The sequence below is a fragment of the Arthroderma uncinatum genome, assembly GCF_011692745.1.
Source record: "Arthroderma uncinatum strain CBS 119779 chromosome Unknown scaffold1, whole genome shotgun sequence".
Lineage (NCBI taxonomy): Eukaryota > Fungi > Ascomycota > Eurotiomycetes > Onygenales > Arthrodermataceae > Arthroderma > Arthroderma uncinatum.
In genome coordinates this window covers 2,321,864-2,340,949 of record NW_022983863.1, presented here as the reverse complement: position 1 = coordinate 2,340,949, position 19,086 = coordinate 2,321,864, and the positions used below count along the sequence as shown (strand labels likewise).

Sequence of the window (19,086 nt, the reverse complement as noted above, 5' to 3'; positions counted from 1 at the left end):
GGCAGAAGCAGCTTCTATAGCAGCCAATCGTACTCTCCTGCAGCCCATGCAGCCCGTTCGACCGCTTAACTCATATAGCTGGCACCTCAACCTCGACTACAGCCCAACTACCGCTCATACATCGCCCTCTTCCCATCCGTGCAATGCGGCTTTTATAAATTACAGACCCTCCGAAAAACCGAATATCAAATACAGAAAGCAGAAAAACAAAAACCGAAAGGATAAAAAAAAAAGAATACAAAAGATAAAATAAAAATAAAAAGGAAGAAAAAAAGTACATCGACTTAGCAGTGACAGCGCCGAACTCCGTCTCCTCCCTCTGCTCTGCCTTGAACCCGACGGTCCACGCCCGATGAACGACCGATCCGCGCGCTGATGGAGGGTGTCGCTGGACTCTGACAGGATACCTGCCGGGTCTCGCATCGCTCGCCGACCAGATCCCAGGCGAGCTCTCCAACCTTTTCACCATCTTCCTTCTCCCCCCTAGCTCTAGCGCCGGCCACTGGCGAATCCGCGAGCAGCTGGGCATGGGCTCCGCGGGGGGCGAGGCGGGGTTGGGCCAGCGCCAGCAGCGAATCGGCGGACGGCGCAGGGGGCGGGCTATAAGGGAAACGGATGGGATCAGGATAGGCTGGACGGGGGAGGGAGAGGGAGAAGAACGGCGTCTTTTCTCCTTCGTCATCGGAGGAACGCACAAGGGATAAGGGGCTATCCCTCTTCGGGCAGGGCAGGGAGGCCCCGATGGCTATAAAAGGGAGCTCCTTTTCCTCCTCTGCTCCTCCTCCTCCTTCTTCCTTATTTTCTCGCCATAGCACTCTTCCATATCTCCTGCCATTGACCATACATCTACATACCCATACCCAGTATACCCAGTATACACTTGCATCCTTGATACGCAGCATATACCCTCGCTGCCTACATTGACCCATCTACTTCATCACCCTACCGTCGACCAGACAAAGATATACCAGACTCGCAATGGAGACCGCCATGAGAGCCCACAATGCTTCCTTTCCCATCAACATGCCGTCCAAGGCCCCGACCAGCGCAAACTACTATCCCGTCTCCCGCATCGCCGGCTCTCCCCCTGAGGTTTCAGATGTCAGCACCACCACCGGCAGCGCCAGCGGAGAGTACGACTCTTCTCTCGGATACTCGGGCGTCGACGTCATCGACACGCTCAACGACCGCATGAGCAACGTCTTCGATCCATCCCGTCTCGACAAGGGCATTGCAAAGCAGACTCAACTGCAAGTATTCCCTTTCTTTCCTCACTGTTGCCACCAAGTGGAGAGTTTCAATTGAGAGTCTTCTTGAGACTTCAATTGAGACGTTTCAAGGTTGAGTTATAGATTCATGTTCTAACTTACTGCAGCTCCGGCCAACTCAACGCCAAACAACGAGAACTCCTTGAACTCCAGGCCATCATGCAACGCCGTGTCAAGGGCGCCAGAGCAAACTTCGCCGATGGTATCAAGGCCGCAAAGGAGACCAAGGCGGACCTGGAATGGACCCAAAAACGTGTTGGGTGAGTTTCGCCCAGTAACTTCCTTTTCTGCATCCCGTCCTCCTCAACGACAATTTACTCCCTACCTTCATATAAACTGCTCCCCTGTAACCACTTCAATTTCCGCTCCGCTCCGCTCTATGCTTCCGCCGCCCCGCCATCCTTGGCAGCTGCAGTTTGTCACTTTTCTTCAAAAATCTCACATTTTTCCACCAACCGCCACTTTTAACCAATTTCTGCGATTATAAATTCTTGCTAATGCGGGTACCTACAGTGCCATGAAGGCAAAGGCCGAATCCGCGCTTCCCACGGAATACCGCTCTGCATCAAGCAAATACGCCTATCCCGACGACTACTGATGCTCTGGATATTCCACCTTTTAACGACCCTTCAAATTAACGATTTTTTTCTATTTGGGCGAATTCGCCCTGGACGGCTACGGAGTATCGGTTGATTTTTCTTTATAATAGGAGGCAAAATGGTACACCTGGCTGGTATTTTGCTCTTATTAATGTTGCGATGTGGTTGTCTCAGATTTCCTACATTTACTCCCCCGCCACTTCCCCCTCCAAGCGAATTTCTTTTTTCTGCTAATCCTGTCAAGGCTACAAGGAGGGAGAGGTATTTCTGCTGTTGTCGGCTTGCTACGAATATTTGTGTTTTTAATTCATGCAGTTTGGTGTGGTTAAAAATTTGATCAGTTTTATATTGTTACCCCCTTCGGGTCCATCCATCTAACGCGTCACATTTTGCTCACACTTGCTCACACTTGCTCGACCACAACCCGGCAAACCCTGTTCGGCGACCGCGGCGACGTCCTGTGATCCTACAGTGCCCCTGAGAATGCCAGACAAATATCCCGTGCAGCCTGATTCAACAAACGCGCGGTTCACACTCGAAGGACCCCCCGCAGTCTACTGGGTCTTCCGCCCGGACCCTCCGCTCCGCTCCGCCGCAGCCTCTAGCGGGAACGAGCCTCCCGTGGGCCCCTGTCCCCCTAGCCAAGTCAGGGGAACGGACAAGGGACAAGGGAACCTGCAGGCCTGAACTCTTAACGCTATTCCACCTATCATCAGCTTCGATTAGCGCGAGCCGGGCCCATGGATCCCATCTAGGCTTGTAATTTATGTATGCCGTAGTATTGAAGCTCCTTCCATGGTCAGCTGGGGTTGTATGGCGCGTATAGAACCAAACGAGCGCCTGCAGTATTAACAGCGTAATGAATGTACGCCTCCCTCTATGAGGCATTATGTTATTATACTGGCTTTTAAGCTGCGTAATACGAATAATACCCTTCCTTCTGGGCCCTGTTGGCGTATTACTGCGCGCGGGTGGGTGTATATCCGTGTCTCTGCTGGGTGTAACATCGTACATAACTATAAACAACAAAAGTGTGGCCTTATCCTTTGCTTAATACTAAATTATACAGCAGATATTATACAGCAGATGGTAGCTCGATATCACTGCTAAAGTATAAGTATTATCTTCAAGGGTGGTATGCTTTGTGTATAGAACGAGCCTGGAAAGAAATTATCCCTTTTACTAGGCTTGGATGGTGGAACCGTTTCTTCCCCCTTATTATCGTAGCATTATTTCCTCAGCAAGTGAGATTTCCATTAGAATTTTGCCTAGCTTCTGTGCTTTCTCACTCCATAATCTCGCCACTCGTTCCCTGTGTGATCCTTATCCCCTTCCAGTACCTCGCAGCCTAAAGTATACCAGACAATCACTAAACCCCCCTTACTCACTCGGTTTTCTCAAGGTCCTTGGGGTCATAAAAGATACGATATGGCGTTGGGGGAAGCACCACAGGCTCCTGGCCCTTGGGTGGGTTATCCTCCAGAAAAGACGGCATAAAGTACACCCTATCACCAAACGAGTTGCGGATTTGTCCACTGGCAAACATTTCTAGCAGCTCGGGACTCATGATTGTTCCGTTAGGAGCGTGATAGTTGCCTTGTTCGTCGATGTAGTTGGTGCGTCTAGGCTGCCCATCAGGTGTCTTGTCATCTACGGGCTCGGGGATTGGTCCTGAATCCATAGTTAGTATTATGTCGGACACACGGCTGGTGGTCTGATGCTCGACTTACTCGGCCCTCCGGAAGGGAAGATAGGACTCCATTTATCGAGGGGAGGTGCTGCTGCTGGTTCTTCCTTTCTGTCCTCAGGGGTGACGTTCTTAAGGTTCTCTCCCTTGGGGAGCTTTGTACCTGTACCTTGGTTTGGTTAGCATCAAATTGTATGCGAACGCACAATCACATATGGATGCTATGAGGACAGACATGTATCTCACCTTCGTTACCCTCGAAAGCATTGATCTTGAAGGCCTTTTCTTCCACAGCCTTCCGACCCTCACAGACATCGGCGGCCTTCTGATCCTTGTTATGGGCCCCAGAAGCAGCCATAGCTCCATATCCCCAATCTCTCTGCTTCATCGGTGCACGCTGAATTTCGCCCATCTTGCGTCTCTGAGGACGTTGGTTGGCCTTATCTTTCTGTTCACCCGTATTCTCGGAAGCAGACTTGATTTCCTTGTTCGCTTCTTCCCTTATTTTGGCAGCCTCCCTTTTTTCCTTCCAGGTTTTCGCTTTTCGAAACTTCCGCTTGGGTTCGCCAGCAATATCAGAGGCCGGAACTGTACCTGGCACGGTATCTGGAGTAGAAGCAGTTTCTTCAACAGTAGCTGCGTCAGGAGCAGACTTCAGCTTTGAGGATGCAGGCTCAGCAGAAGTGAGAGCTGCAAATCTTTGCATAAAGGTTTCCATGGAGATAGAGGATGAAGAGCTTTCAGGTGTGATTAGTGAATCAATCTTCCCATTAAGATATTGCTTCCCGCGGCGTCCACGAGGTCGCTTGTTCTGGGTGGCTTTGCTAGAGAACTGGGAGAACCCCATGACGGCAGCGACCTCCTTGTTAGATGCATCATCTGTATTATCATGGGCCATGCTGGATGGAGTTGTCTTTATACTGTTATTGTAAGTGTCATTGTATTGCAAGAATGGTGGATAAACAAGAGGGGTTAGGAAATAGAAAGGTGTTTATTTACTTGATCTGGCATAAAAGTGATATAGATAGGGATGATGACCTAGACAAGGCTCGGCAAGCTGTTCGTAGGATGAGGTGTAATGAATCAGATGGGATAAATATGTCATCTCATTTTGGTGTCCTGGAGAGAGTGTGTGAATGTGGTTTAGCGAAGTTTCTCTCCTAGAGATTCACTTCACTTCCCTCTTCCTCTTTAGGAAGTATTTGATATCACGTGGAGACAGTTAACGGATGTTTCCAGACAGCATCCAGGTAAAAGAATTAAATATTCTTTTCAGGTGTTTGAAAGTAACAAGTATAATAGAAAAAGTAGAAGGATATCAAAGAACCATTCATTCAATCATTAATAACATGGTAGGATAATCCATGGGCTATCCAATGTCAACACATCTATAGCCAAATTCAAGCTAGACGGACTTGAACTGAATATAACATTAGACCATAAGTAGAAAACACATATATAAGTTGGGATTGACCCTGTATCTTAGTATGTTCTAACCTCATTTATACATAATTTTGTTCATCCATTGCTCGAGCAATAACAGATGCAAACCTGCTGGCTCTATTAGTGTCTTGCTTTGCAGTGCCAACACCGAGCAACACCTTCTTCACACCAACTCCGATCTTCTCACTCTGGGTCAACTCTCGAATTCGCGACAAGGCAGATTTGATCTCCTCGGGAGAAAGAGTTTGTTCTTGCTGCAAGATATATGCAAGTTCCTCGTATGTGTTGATGTTCGGTATCGGGATGTCTGAATTAAACGAGGTGAACACATCTAACTGTTTAAGGATTGATCGTTCTGTACTTGTTGCGAGGACTAGCAGACGGCGGCCCTTAGGAGGCTGCTTCCTCAGGAGAACCATCACTGCCTGAAGGACTGAGTTGCTGAATCGTGGTCCAATAGGGACCCAGTCGATTATTCGCTCAATGTTGTCTATGACCACAACGCTCGTTGGACTCTTATAAGCGTCCATGAACACCTTGTTCATGTGCTGAACCTTGGACATTTCACTGTAGCCTACCATATCTTCGGGGCTAATAAGCTTGACGAAGGGGAACCCTGAGTCAATTGCAATCTTTGCTGCCAAGGCAGTCTTTCCACTGCCTGGAGGGCCGTGCAAGAGCACCGAGAAGAGGGAAGTTGTCGAATCAGGATCACGGACTTGTTTGACGAAGAGTTCACCTTCCTGCAATATCTCTCCCACCGCTCGAGAGTAGTGGTGAATACCGCCATGGATACATGTCTCAAGTTCTTCCTCAGAAACACCAAAGGCGGGTTTTACTTCGTCTAGTGCGTTGTGAAAATCGACACGGTTAACCTTCATGTTGACAATATCATCACTGATACCAGCCATTGTCCCGACTTTAACATGGCGGTTGAAAGCGAACGACGACGCCGATTTCACCAAACCACTGATCTCGGCACCGGAAAAGTTCTTGGTAAGCGCTGCAAGCTCCTTGATATCAACGTCTTTGTCCATTACATCGTTGTCTCGCATTTTCTGGGTATGGATCTTCAAGATCTGTGCTCTGCCGTGTTCGTCGGGTAGAGAGATTTCCATATGGACCTCCAATCGACCGGGACGCAGCAAGGCATCGTCAATCATGTCCATTCGATTCGTCATACCTATCAAAAGAATGTTGTTTAGCTGGTCAACACCATCTAGCTTTGAGAGAAGCTGGTTGACCACGCTGTCGCCAACACCTGTCCCGCCACCAGCGCCACTGCCCCTCTGTTTACAGACAGCATCCAACTCGTCAAAGATGATGATGTGTAAACCGCTCTCATCCCCCTTTTCTCTGTATTCTTTCTCTGCATCGGCAAAGAGTTTTCTGATATTTTCTTCAGATTGACCGACGAACTTGTTCAGCACTTCGGGTCCATTGATAACCTTCGGCTCCCTAGCGTTCAACATTTTTCCAATTTGTCTCGCGATCAATGTTTTACCTGTTCCAGGCGGTCCGTAAAGCAAAATACCTTTAACATGCTGAATTCCAAGCTTCTCGACAAGGCCCGGTGGGAAAATACGGGATGCAAACGCTCTTCGGAAGATAGTACTAAACTCCGCATCCAAACCACCGATGCCCATATTCTCAAATTTGAAGTCAGGTTGAATGATCGAATTGGCTGCTGGTCTTCGATTGGATGCCTTTACATTGATACCAGTTTTTGCGTCTTTGAAAAAGTTGATCAATGTATAGCCAGTGAGAATACCCCTGGATCGAGGATCAGAGGAAGTTGGCGCAGAAGAGGATGTCTTTTCTGCGGTCAGATCCCCCAGTTGGACTGTCTTCACTGTTAGTAACAGAGGAATGCTCTTATCATCCATAAGAATTTTCTGGCCAGGCGCTAGAATTTGGTCCTCAAAGTTCTAATTTATCATGTTAGTACCGAGTACATCTTTGGAGTTGAATTATAGGGTCCCAAGCTAACCTTAATAAACGTCTGAGCGAGCTGGTCTTGATCGTATGGTACTTCTGTTCTTTTCTTTCCGGCGAAGCTGACCTCGATATCCAACGATCCGAGGTAGGCCTGACTTCCTTGGCTAAATACATCATATGTTTGTACCTGGACCATATCGGTCAAAGCAATCTGCGCCCACGTCCTTTGCGGGTCAGACATGCTGATATGTCCCTGCGGGAAGCCCTCCAAGGGCCGAGCGGAGAATACATATAGTCCGTTAACAAGAATCAGGACATCGCCGCCGTCACGGGGGCGGGGGATATCGCGGGGAGAAACTGCAACACTAGAATGGAGAAACAAATCTTAGATATGATCTCTTTTCACCAATGGCTAGATAAGGTGCAAACTTACAGATTCCCATATGTATATGAATTATCAGGGCTTTTGGCAGGACTCAGAGACCAGGTCTGTCCCTCGCCACCTCTACCTCCGCCTTGTCTGGGGGGCATTGGTCGTTCGGCCGGTCGACCCATTGGGGAACCCCCATGGCTGCTACTGTTCCCGTTATTTTCATCAGTCATAACGGTATCACAGTCATGTAGGAGGGGTAGAGATGGAGAATCGTACCCTCCGCCCGCTGCACCCATTCGAGGGTCTTGTCCATAGCCGTCATCATAGCCGCCTCGTTGCTGTGGAGGAGCTCGGGGAGGACGAGAACCATCACCACGAGCTGGGCTGCCCGACCCAAAGGGAGTAGGGACGGACGGATAGTTGTTACGATTGAACATAGTGTCTGCTATTTACTGATAATGTCTCGTGGACATGCGGTCAACTGTTTGGCGGGGTTCCAGCTCTGTTTATCAGACCGGTGGCCAGTCTAAGAGTGAACAGGCCGTGATAAAAATGGATTCAGTGTAATGAGCACCTAGGTTCCAGCCTAGAAGTCGTCCTTTATATGGTTGAAACAGTGTGAAAGGTGTTAGGATCTCTGGCTTTCTCCAGGCAGCTTCAATATGGGGTTGAGATGTGCTTAGTCATCGGAGCTGTCGGTGTCGTCACTGCTTCGTGTCTTGCGCAACGGTCGAAAAATATCAAGTTTACGGCGAAAGGAAGAAGAAACTGGAATTATGCCGTTGTACGTATGACACTATGCATGTTCTGACACTTAAGATCCATACTAATAGACTTTCTTAGGCATTTACTAGGGAAGAAGTCATGGAACGTCTACAACAAGGACAATATCGCTAAGGTTCGGCAGGATGAAGCTCGAGCAAGAGTGGAAGAAGAGGAAAAGGAGCGACAAAAGCAAGAAGACGATGCCGAGAGGAGGATAGATATATTACGTGGGAGGCAGCCGTTGCCTTCGCCGTTAGTAGCAGAGGAAAAGGAACAGCATGCTCACCCTCACGAGAAGTCGCATGGCGATACCAGACACCGGAAGAGAAGAAGGCTTGCAGGAGAAAATGATACAGATCGCGATATCCGATTTGCAAAGGAGGACGCCCAGCAGACAAACCAGCGCACTCAGACAGATATAGTGCGCCGGCCTGCCAACGATGCTCCCATCGTTGATAAGTCGGGCCACATCAGCCTATTTCCTGAGAAGAAATCGTCCAATAGACAACGGTCAGACAAAAACCCTGAAGCAGAAGCGGAATCAGCACGGAAAACTCGCGAATTCGAAGACCAATATACCATGCGTTTCTCTAACGCGGCAGGAAATAAACAACAACTAACTTCGGCGCCATGGTATTCTTCTTCGATGACAGAAATAGCTGCCCAAGGAATGGGGATGCCGACCAAAAATGTCTGGGGTAACGAAGACCCAAGGAGACAAGAGAGGGAGAAAATGAGGCTCAGCACAAATGACCCGCTTGCTGCGATGAAGAAGGGTGTAAAACAGTTACGGGATGTTGAGAAAGAGAGGACGAAATGGGCGGAGGAGAAGGAGAGGGAGTTACGGGCTTTAAAGAAAGAAGAGAAAGAGAGACGACGAAGGCGAAGGCGGAGGAGGAGTAGGGGCTCGGATGAGAGCCTTGATGGGTTTAGACTGGATGCCGAACCTGAGAAGGAGGAGAGGAAACGGCATAGGCGTCATTCTCGGGATCGAGAAAGGGGAAGGGAAAGATCAAAGCGTGACGAGGAACGTCGAAAGCATGGATCGACGAGACACTGTGATAGACATGAGCCTGAGAAGGAGTCTGTTGCTTGGAGCCAGGCTCCAGGGAAACGATACAGTGCACAGTTTGCAGGTGCTTAAGATGGTTTATTCATGTTTTTTTTATACCCAATTGATACCCAAGACGCCCAATATTTTATTCCGGTCGTCTATCTATAATAGAACAGCAACGCTTTTATCGTCCAATAAACAGCCCAGCAACTAAAAGGATATCTGCTTTAATTCCGCCTACGCCAAAGACCATTTTTGGCTCCCAGCCTTTCCATCCGCGTTCCATCCAATGGTAATATCCAATAATCGAGACGTCTCATCCTTCTTCTGATACTCGATTGATCCGTTAACAACCTGTCCCTTCGTCATTGCGGCGGTGGGGTTTTCCTTCTGGTCGATCAAAAATAGACCCTGCTGCCAATGCGTCTCTTTCCCGCCGGGACCGGTCGTGAAAGCCACGATATCTCGTTTCTTCATTAACTCCGGCAGCGCCTCTTCGGGGGTAAGTTTGCTATCCGCTGATGGCATAAAGATGATATCGAACCATACGGCCCAACCGTCCAGCGAGTCGATGTCGCGGGAGAGTGTGACGGAGAATTCCTTCGTGAATACGAGCTCCTTGGCCGTTATTGTGTGCAATGGCATGTAGAAAAACAGTTCTGACTCTGCGGCCATGATGGAAGAATTGAGGGAGCGGACAATAGCCTCATCGTGCACGCCTTCGAGCATGCTGGTCATGTTGAAGCCATAGATCGATTTCCAGAAAGTGATGTGTTCTTGTACTATGTCTGAGGATGCAACAGGGGCGATGCGTATGGTTGCGTGGGATGGAACCATGAGACCGCCCGGCACGAGGTAACGGTCGCGGGCCCAGAGGACAGAGTCGAACATGGCTTCGAAGAGGAGGCAGTAGCCCATCCATTCAGAGACGATGATGTCAACCTGCTTCACGGGGAGGATGACTTCTTCGATTTTTCCACGCAGACATCTGGTATCTTGTTAGCAATTGGTCAAAATAAGTATGTGAAAGGGTTCCATACGTGATGACTCCATCGAATCCATTCTCATATACTATCTCTCGCGCCTTGCCAATGATATCTGAATTATCTACCGCAATGACCTGCTTTGCGCCGGCTTTGGCGCAGAACATGGATAATATACCCGTTCCACAACCGACGTCCAGAACAACTTTGTCCTTGAACAGGTGTTTGTTGTCATAGATGAAATCACGGTATGCGTCTGTTCGAATAGAGTCTTTGATCATTGACTCGTGGATTGCTGTTACCGTTAGCCCCAGTCACGACGATACTATCAGAAAAAGGGGATTGGTAGGGGATTGGTACCGTTGTAAGAATAAGAAGTGAAATAACCCTTCTCTGCCTCCTCGAACCGTCGTGAACTCGAAGCATCCTTCTCTTTCTTACCACTTTCACCTTCATCGTCTATGGACTGGTTCAACGCCTTTTGTACCATCTGCTTATACTCTGCAAACTCGCCGCGGAGGTTATTGAGCTCGTTCTCCAGATCCTTTATCCGGGCTGGATCAGTTGCCTTCTCGAGCTTGTCTGTAACTTCAAGTCGCTCTCCGGCTGCCGAATCTGCAATGTCATCTAAACTATACAGCAGCGCATCATCCTCCAGGACGGGTTTTAGGTACTTCTCGTCCTCGAATGCGGCGGCGCTCGAGACGTCGGGCTTCGTGTTGCCATTCTTCACCTCTGAACGAATATAGTTGACCAGCTTGATAGTCCCGAGGAAGTCGAGCTCTGTAAATAATTAGCATCTATATCATTATGGCAGTGAGTATAAATTCTATACACACCCAACTTCCGCTGCACGCGAACAAGGTCGAAATCGAACTTCTCTCTGCACTCGTCCAGCATCGAGCGGACATCTGGATAGATCTTGTCCGTAAACAGGCCTACTATAGGCTCGCTCTCTTCCTCAGGCTCTACGTCCTCCCATCCATCGTCGCGTGTGACATCGAGGGGCTCTTCGGGCATCGAGTCGTCGCTGTCGCTATCCCGGTCGTTATGCGGAATTGGGGGACTCATAGTGAAATTAATCCCGATATCTGGCCACAGGATCACTATGTAAATACTCCGTAGATGCCAGGGGGTAGATATACTGATATTCAAGCTTTGGTGGGTGTAATTTTTTAATCGAGATAAAAGCGATTTTCTGTAACTCCAAGTGGTGGGGCAAAAGCATCATCGACAACTCCTAAAACACTCGAGCTACCTAGTAGTTACGTCCTCTGCAACATCCGCCAGCAGCTCTTGTTTGATGCGAGCGGAGAACTGGATATACAATGATGATATGAGTTAATGTTCTGAGCTACATTCCCTATCCCTGACCAGTAGCTGTTAGGCATATCGTTTGTTATTGTTGTTATTGTTGTTGTCGATCCCTGGCTGTCGATGAGCTGAACCACATCCTACATGAGTATCTCTGCAGCGAAAGAGAAGGAGAAGACCCGGCCTATCTTTATCTGTGATGGCGTTTCTATTTAACCGGAGCAGACAGCGGCAGCCTGCAGAGGTTGCAAGGACGACCAAGGACCTGCTGGTCAAGCTGTGGGATGTCCCTGGAGATGCAAAGGTAGGTCAATGTTAACAACTCCAGGAGACTATTCAGGATACTGATAATACTCTAGGTAGAAGAAGACCTGGCCAAGCAGCTAGGCTATATGAAGCTCATTGTACAGGGGACGCAAGGTTGGCTGTTCCCGCTCACCACCTTAACACCATCATTATAGCTAACAGGTGAACAGAAGTCGATACACTGCCAGACCAGGTGCAACAACTTGTGCATGCAGCACTGCAAGAAGATCTCCTCTATGAACTCGCGCGATCCATCCCAATCCTCCCCTTTGAAGCCCGCAAGGACACCCAGACTATCTTCTCACACATCCTCCGCTTCAGACCAAATGCATCAACCACCACAGGCGCAACTATACCCAATGCCAACGCCAGCACTGGTGCAGGCGCTATATCGTCCACATCCGGCGACCCGCCGGTCATCTCGTACATCGTACATAAACGGCCTGAAGTGCTGACCCGGCTATGTCGCGGCTACGAGAACAACAAGAGCGCGATGCCCTGCGGATCGATCCTACGCGAGGCGCTCAAGTACGAGGTCGTGGCTGGCATTATCCTGTACGACGAGTCCGGAGAAGGAGAGAGGGCGATACGACTTAATGAGATACAGCCTGGCGAGAAGCAGAGCGGCGAGGGATTGTTTTGGAGTTTTCTGGGCTGGATTAATCAGGGTAGCTTCGAGGTTAGCGCAGATGCGTTTACGACATTTAGAGTGAGTACATCTGGCCATCTACATATCTATCAGGGTTGGACAGCGCTAATGAACGGTTGACAGGATATATTGACACGCCACAAGGCACTGGTGGCCGGGTACCTGAGCGCGAACTTCGACCTGTTCTTCAGCCGGTACAACAACATCCTGGTGCTGTCTGACTCGTACGTGACGAAGAGGCAGAGCATCAAGCTGCTGGGCGAACTGCTGCTGGACCGCGCCAACTACAACGTCATGACGGCATACGTGGACAGCGGCGACCACCTCAAGCTATGCATGAACCTGCTTCGAGACGACCGCAAGATGGTGCAGTACGAAGGCTTCCACATCTTCAAGGTATGTCTATAGATGAGTGTCTATCAAACGCCGTCAACTAATAAGTACAGGTTTTCGTCGCGAACCCGAACAAGAGCGTGGCCGTGCAGCGGATCCTAATCAACAACCGGGACCGGCTGCTGAAGTTCCTGCCCAAGTTCCTGGAGGACCGGACGGACGACGACCAGTTTACGGACGAGAAGAGCTTCCTGGTGCGGCAGATCGAGAATCTCCCGAGCCAGGCGCAGTGATGAGACCATTCTTGCTGGAGTTTGGAGACACCTGGATGTTTACTATGGATATAGAGTCCGCTTCCCTAATACCATTATATCGTACATGCATATCTCTATGCTCTCTCTTAGCTCGTCTCCACTGAAACCGGTGGCGAGGCGGAGTATAAAACCCGATGTTAGCCGAGAAGACGAACAACATCATAAAGAAGAAAAGAAAGCAACATACAGAGGAGAGCAAAGAGGATAGAAGGATAGAAGAAGGGAGTCCTGTATATAAGGGCAGGTAAAGAGACATCCCTATCCGGAAGTCAGGGCAAGGGCAAGGGCAAGGGCAAGGGCAAGGGCTCGGCGTTTTCCCTGCTTACCTAAGCTCTTTTTCGGGCCGACGAGCTTTTCTGTCGCAGGGCGCGGGCTTTCCTTATGCGGGGCAAGGGCAAGGGCCGGGCGAGGGGCAGCATCCCTGCGCGGGTATTTATATAGAGATCTATCTCGATCTCGCTCTTCTCTCATACATGCTACAGCCCACCCATTCAGCCACCAGCAACCCCAGAACAACAGCAACAAGAAGACACCGATATACGATGACATCCACGGTCCCCGTTGGCGAATACATCTTCCGCCGTCTGCACCAGCTCGGCATCCGCAATATTGTCGGCGTTCCTGGCGACTTTAACCTCAACCTCCTCGACCATGTCTACAGCATCCCTGACCTGCGCTGGGTAGGCACCTGCAACGAGCTCAACGCCGCCTATGCTGCTGACGGATACGCCCGCGCCCGCTCCCTGCCCGGTGTCGTCGTTACCACGTATGGGGTTGGCGAGCTCAGCGCCCTCAACGGCATAGTTGGCGCATACAGTGAATATGTGCCTGTCATCCATATCGTGGGCAACACCTCCCGGGACATGCAGCGCAACCACACACGCATCCACCATACCCTCTGGATGGACCAGTGGGACCACCGAACGTATCAGAAGATGGTCGAGCCCGTTGCCGCCGCCACGGCGTTTTTGGACGACGAGAGCAAGGTTGCTGCCGAGGTGGACAGGGTGATTGAGACAGCTGTCAAGAGGAGGTTGCCGGTTTACCTGTTCGTGCCCCTTGATATACAGGATAGCCCGATCGATGCTACGCCGTTGCAGAAACCATTGGACCTGGCCGTGCGGAACGAGGGTAGGGAGGCAGAGGAGGATGAGGTTGTTGAGGAGGTGGTCAAGTTGATGGGCCAGGCAAAGGATCCCGGCGTGTTGGTCGATATGTTGATGTCCAGACATGACCTGTATAAGCAGACAAGCGAGCTGGTCAAGCTCTTAGCTGCTCCGGTAAGAGTTATATATCCGCTTCCTCGGTGTAAATGTGTCCGTGCTAATTGGCCAAACAGTGGTATACTACCCCGTTGGGTAAATCGACTGTCAACGAGTCGGATCCTCACTATGCCGGCCTCTACTGCGGCATAACCTCTAGTAACCCTGCCCTGAAGGCTCAGATCGAGTCTCACGACGCCGTCCTCCATCTTGGCCCGTTCAACGTCAGTGGTAACACAGGAGGTTTCAGCACAGAATTGCCGGCCAATAAGCTCATCGAGCTTCACCCGGCATACTGCTCCGTGGGAAGAAAAGTGTGGAAGGGCCTTGACTTTAGACCTGTTATCGAGAAGCTGCTTGTCAGACTGGCCAAACAGCCTATTCAGCGAACAGTCGATGTTGCCAAGATCCTTCCCAAAACCTCAGAGCAGCCATCTGATGACAACTGTACCGACCCCCTAGACCACGCCCGCTTCTGGGACCGTCTCTCTAAATTCCTGCGTCCCAACGACTTCGTCATCGCCGAAGTGGGCACCTCCCAATTCGGTTCTCAGGGCCTCACCCTCCCCGACAACACCCCTTACTTCTCCCAACTCTACTACAGCTGCATCGGCTTCTCCGTCCCCGCCACGCTGGGCGTCCTCCTCGCCCGCCGCGAAACCGCCATCCCAGGCCGTGTCGTCCTCCTCGTCGGTGACGGAAGTCTACACATGACCGTCCAGGAGATCGGCACCATGGTCCGCGAGGGCTTCAAACCCATTATCATCGTAGTCAACAACAAGGGCTACACCATCGAACGTCTCATCCACGGGCCCGAACAACAGTACAATGACATCTCCGAGATGTGGGACTACCAGAAGATGCTCGGCTTTTTCGGCGCCAAGGATAGCCGAAGCTACAGTGCGCGCACTTACAAGGAGCTGGGTGTCATCTTGAACGATGAGACCTTTCTCAAGGCGGACGTCATCCAGGTCGTCGAGATATTCTTCGATATCATGGACTCGCCGTGGAACCTGACCAGATTGCTCGAGCTAAAGGAGGAGCGGATAGCCCTGGCCAAGGCTGCGAAGGAGAAGGCGGCTCTAGCTGCTGCTGGGAATGCGACTGCTAATTAAAAAGCGTGAGGACAGCATGGGCGGTTGCTTCTTTCCTGTATACAACCATAGATATACACAGTAGTTTATACACGACGTTGTTATTTGTCTAGTTTACACTATTTGTCTTGTTTGCATGTTTGTCTAGTTTGCATGTTTATATGTTTGCCCTGTTTGTATGTTTGCATGTTTGAGTGTGACTAAGCATATTACTAATATACTAAAGCGGTTAGCGCAGGGATCGCATCCTGGTTTTCCCCTTTCTTGGCGTCTGCTTACCTCATCCTGCATGCTCCCCTGACCTCCCCAGGAAACAACAAACTATCGCATCCCCAACCCCATATCACGACTTTTGTCCCTCGATCTATCTGCCAGTCCCATCCTGCGCTGATGTGCATGCAGCACGCTGAAACGCCGGACGCCATGCTCTAACGCCAACAGCCCAACTGCGCCAGGCCCCAAACAGTTGTCGCTCCTTAACCTCCGTGCGGTTCCTGCTATCGAGTGCTACACGTTTCAGACTCGCTTAATTCACCATCGGTCCTACGCCCGCTTTGGGAATGCCGTCTATAGGGCCACATATACGTCGACGTCTACCTCTTCTGCTCGATACGACTACGCTTGATACTCGACGGCTGCTGCGGCCGTCGGTGCGAGAGCAGTAACATCTACACCCAGAGGACAAATATAATACCTGGGTGTATATAACACGTTTTAAGCAATGGCAACCACCGCGCCTGATGCAACGTTATCGGTGCCATTGTCATCCCCGTCATCGTCGATCAGTCAAAAGACTCCATCCTCGTACGAAGAATCCGTAAACTTCGAACCCTCGTCCTTTGTGGCGACCCTGGAGGACCCAAAACTCCGCGACACTCTAGAGGTCAAGCCTGAAACGATCCCGGAGCCCCTCAGCCGGCCGTCCTTTTCTGGCTCGTTCAGGAGCTTCAATGCCAACGCCCGCCCGTCGTCAGCTTGGTCGCGCATCACCTCTTCTGCCTTTTCATCCAGGGAACGTCGCGCGACTGTCTCCGCCGAGAAACGATCGCTAAGCCTTGCAAGAGGAAATCGTACAAACGGTGACGGTGAAATACCTAGCATTGTCGTGGACGAAGCTCCAAATAGACCCAGTTCAAGAAGATCTTTGTCAGAGAGGAAATGGAGCTCTGTACGCGGGACTAGAGGTGAGGTAGCGTTAGGAAACCGATCTGGCATCTCCAGCTCGAACATACCGCCTGTCCCGCCTATTCCACCGTTCCAAGGCATCACGATGGATATTCCTGGCTCGTCACTGGGGGATATCACGACCTCGACAATCGATGAGACCGACGTATGGAGTCCGTCAACGGCGGCCAACTCAAAGTTGCTCAGTGCGGACGGAGCCCATACAAATTCGCCAAGCAGGAAAGCGAGCTCGTCCACGATGCGAAATTTTAGCACTCGCCGTATTCGGTCAGCAAATTCGCTGAGGAGTGCGAGGACCGGAGCTGGGAGTGTGGTCCGTACTCTGTCCGTGGATGAGGAGATGCTGTCAAGAAAAGTGAGGTTGATGTATGAGAAGGGAGAGGATGTGGTTAGCGAGGCGGAATTGAACCAGGCGCTGGATGAGGATGAGAGTATGCTTATGGACCAAGAAGCAGAGGGGAGTGAAAGCACAGATAATGCAAACTCAACGGCCCCAGCAAGCGAGAGATCCGAAACCGGGTCCTCAGCGACAATCAGCCCGACCAGGAGGCGGAATACGGTGGCAAGAGAGAGCACTGAGCTTGCTGGCGGCGTGGAAGACTGGAACGATATAGAGAATGGTTACGTTGATAGGTACGGGTTTATCATCCCGCATCCTGAAGAAGGCGAACCAGATACAAACGGGCCCCAGCCGCTGCAGAGGGTCTCAACTAGCTTGATGCTTGCATCTGCCACACCTAGACGGAAAAGAACGACGGCCAAACGCCCACCATCAACCACTGGAGCGAGCATTCGTTCCTTTGCAGGCCGCTCCTCGTCGCAAAGGACGGCCGATCAGCCAATTCGTCCAACTTCCTCTCAGAGCTCGTACCAGCCTAACCTCTCCCGAACCACCAGCAGTCTACGCTATGCAGCTAATAAGCTCCCTCACAACCGCTCTCGCAAACTGCTAGACGAAGCAGGTGACATGTTAACCAGCCCCACGCAGAAGACCAACAGCTTCAGCTTCTCTGAAGACGATACGGCATATTCCAAAGCCATGAAGAAGAAAGAATGGGAACGTGAAGACAAATGGCGCAAGATGGCAAAACTCACCTCCAAGACCAAGGACGGATCAGGAATGACCTTCGAGTTTGATGTTTCTAGCACCAAGGTCATCGAACGTACCTGGAAAGGAATCCCAGACAGCTGGCGCGCAACGGCCTGGCACGCCTTTCTAGCAGCCAGTGCAAAGAAACGTCCCGATAGCCCCACGGAGGCAGAGCTCATTAAAAAGTTCAACGAATTGCAAATATACCCTTCCCCGGATGACGTGCAGATTGATATCGATGTACCTCGTACCATCAACAGCCACATCATGTTCAGGCGCCGGTATCGTGGAGGCCAACGGCTCCTCTTCCGTGTCCTACACGCCATGTCCCTCTATTTCCCGGAGACAGGATATGTCCAAGGTATGGCTGCGCTAGCTGCTACTTTGCTAGCTTATTACGATGAAGAGAATGCATTCGTCATGCTTGTCCGCCTCTGGCAGTTCAGAGGCCTTGATCGGCTCTATCGTGAGGGCTTTGCAGGTCTCATGGAGGCGCTAAATAGTTTCGAGAAGGATTGGCTGGGCAGTGGAGAGGTTGCGGAGAAGTTGGTGCGTTGAAGTCTATTACTATCGTTTGATCCTTCAATAGCCTCCCCTACTAACAAATTACTCTTTAGACCGAACTCGGAATTCCTCCAACCGCCTATGGAACACGCTGGTACCTGACGCTATTCAATTACTCAATCCCATTTGCCGCACAGCTTCGTGTGTGGGACGTATTCATGCTCCTAGGCGATTCCGGGGAATTTATCCATCCCTCAGAATCAGCCAATACCAACGGCAACGGGAACGCTAACGTTAACGGAAATGCCAACTGTAACAGCAACGGTCACACAAACGATGCCGTTTCTGGGCCCGCACATCCTGTGGCCAACCCGTTTGGTAAAAGCCTTGACATCCTGCATGCTACCTCTGCAGCCTTGATCGATGGGATGCGAGATATCATTCTCGAATCTGACTTTGAAAACGCAATGAAAGTTCTCACGAGCTGGGTGCCGATAAATGATATCGAGCTGTTCATGAGGGTTGCCAGGACAGAGTGGAAAGTTCATTGCCGGAAGAAGGGGCATTGATCTGGCACACCTATGGCCCAACTCGATGCAAAATAGAAGACGACGCGCCTACCAATAACGCTCTACCACCCAGCTTATCTCGCAACCGTTCCAATTTCGACACCACCAACTTCTGCTCATCTTTACTTTGTTTTAATAACAGTTGCATCCATTTACCACTCTATATATACTCGCCCAAATCACCCTCCTAGCAGGACACATGTCACTGCTATTCTTCTCTTCTTCTGACTAATGCACACTCATGCCCTTCCTAGGGAATATTATGTTGTCATGTCTTTCCTTCTTACCCCTTCTTCTTCCTCTATGGCCTGCCATTTACTCCGATGGATTTAATTTCCGCATAATTGACGCGGCTT

The 19,086-nt window shown here is 50.4% G+C and overlaps 7 protein-coding genes across 7 annotated transcripts; 5 read left to right on the top strand and 2 right to left on the bottom strand.

Annotated features, from left to right (window-relative positions):
- Positions 1-978: 978 nt before the first annotated feature.
- Positions 979-1,866, top strand: GIQ15_00718 (uncharacterized protein; the record flags this gene model as incomplete). The annotated part of the gene is made up of 3 exons (XM_033548135.1): positions 979-1,254; positions 1,353-1,528; positions 1,782-1,866. The coding sequence occupies 3 exons, from the start codon at positions 979-981 to the stop codon at positions 1,864-1,866; spliced, it is 537 nt and encodes a 178-aa protein (XP_033409086.1).
- A 1,385-nt stretch (positions 1,867-3,251) lies between these two features.
- Positions 3,252-7,745, bottom strand: GIQ15_00717 (vesicle-fusing ATPase; the record flags this gene model as incomplete). The annotated part of the gene is made up of 7 exons (XM_033548134.1): positions 3,252-3,538; positions 3,598-3,723; positions 3,801-4,474; positions 5,106-6,925; positions 7,123-7,300; positions 7,369-7,512; positions 7,585-7,745. The coding sequence occupies 7 exons, from the start codon at positions 7,743-7,745 to the stop codon at positions 3,252-3,254; spliced, it is 3,390 nt and encodes a 1,129-aa protein (XP_033409085.1).
- A 339-nt stretch (positions 7,746-8,084) lies between these two features.
- GIQ15_00716 (homocitrate synthase) lies at positions 8,085-9,217 on the top strand (the record flags this gene model as incomplete). Its single annotated transcript, XM_033548133.1, has 2 exons — positions 8,085-8,092; positions 8,152-9,217. The coding sequence occupies 2 exons, from the start codon at positions 8,085-8,087 to the stop codon at positions 9,215-9,217; spliced, it is 1,074 nt and encodes a 357-aa protein (XP_033409084.1).
- A 147-nt stretch (positions 9,218-9,364) lies between these two features.
- On the bottom strand, positions 9,365-11,181 carry GIQ15_00715 (S-adenosylmethionine-dependent methyltransferase superfamily domain-containing protein; the record flags this gene model as incomplete). Its single annotated transcript, XM_033548132.1, has 4 exons — positions 9,365-10,115; positions 10,168-10,405; positions 10,471-10,893; positions 10,950-11,181. The coding sequence occupies 4 exons, from the start codon at positions 11,179-11,181 to the stop codon at positions 9,365-9,367; spliced, it is 1,644 nt and encodes a 547-aa protein (XP_033409083.1).
- Positions 11,182-11,623: 442 nt separating this feature from the next.
- On the top strand, positions 11,624-13,005 carry GIQ15_00714 (conidiophore development protein hymA; the record flags this gene model as incomplete). The annotated part of the gene is made up of 5 exons (XM_033548131.1): positions 11,624-11,728; positions 11,784-11,844; positions 11,901-12,439; positions 12,503-12,775; positions 12,826-13,005. The coding sequence occupies 5 exons, from the start codon at positions 11,624-11,626 to the stop codon at positions 13,003-13,005; spliced, it is 1,158 nt and encodes a 385-aa protein (XP_033409082.1).
- A 563-nt stretch (positions 13,006-13,568) lies between these two features.
- On the top strand, positions 13,569-15,403 carry GIQ15_00713 (pyruvate decarboxylase; the record flags this gene model as incomplete). Its single annotated transcript, XM_033548130.1, has 2 exons — positions 13,569-14,306; positions 14,366-15,403. The coding sequence occupies 2 exons, from the start codon at positions 13,569-13,571 to the stop codon at positions 15,401-15,403; spliced, it is 1,776 nt and encodes a 591-aa protein (XP_033409081.1).
- Positions 15,404-16,103: 700 nt separating this feature from the next.
- GIQ15_00712 (GTPase activating protein) lies at positions 16,104-18,730 on the top strand (the record flags this gene model as incomplete). The annotated part of the gene is made up of 2 exons (XM_033548129.1): positions 16,104-18,206; positions 18,275-18,730. 2 exons carry the CDS (start codon positions 16,104-16,106, stop codon positions 18,728-18,730), a joined length of 2,559 nt encoding a protein of 852 aa, XP_033409080.1.
- Between the last annotated feature and the right edge of the window lie 356 nt (positions 18,731-19,086).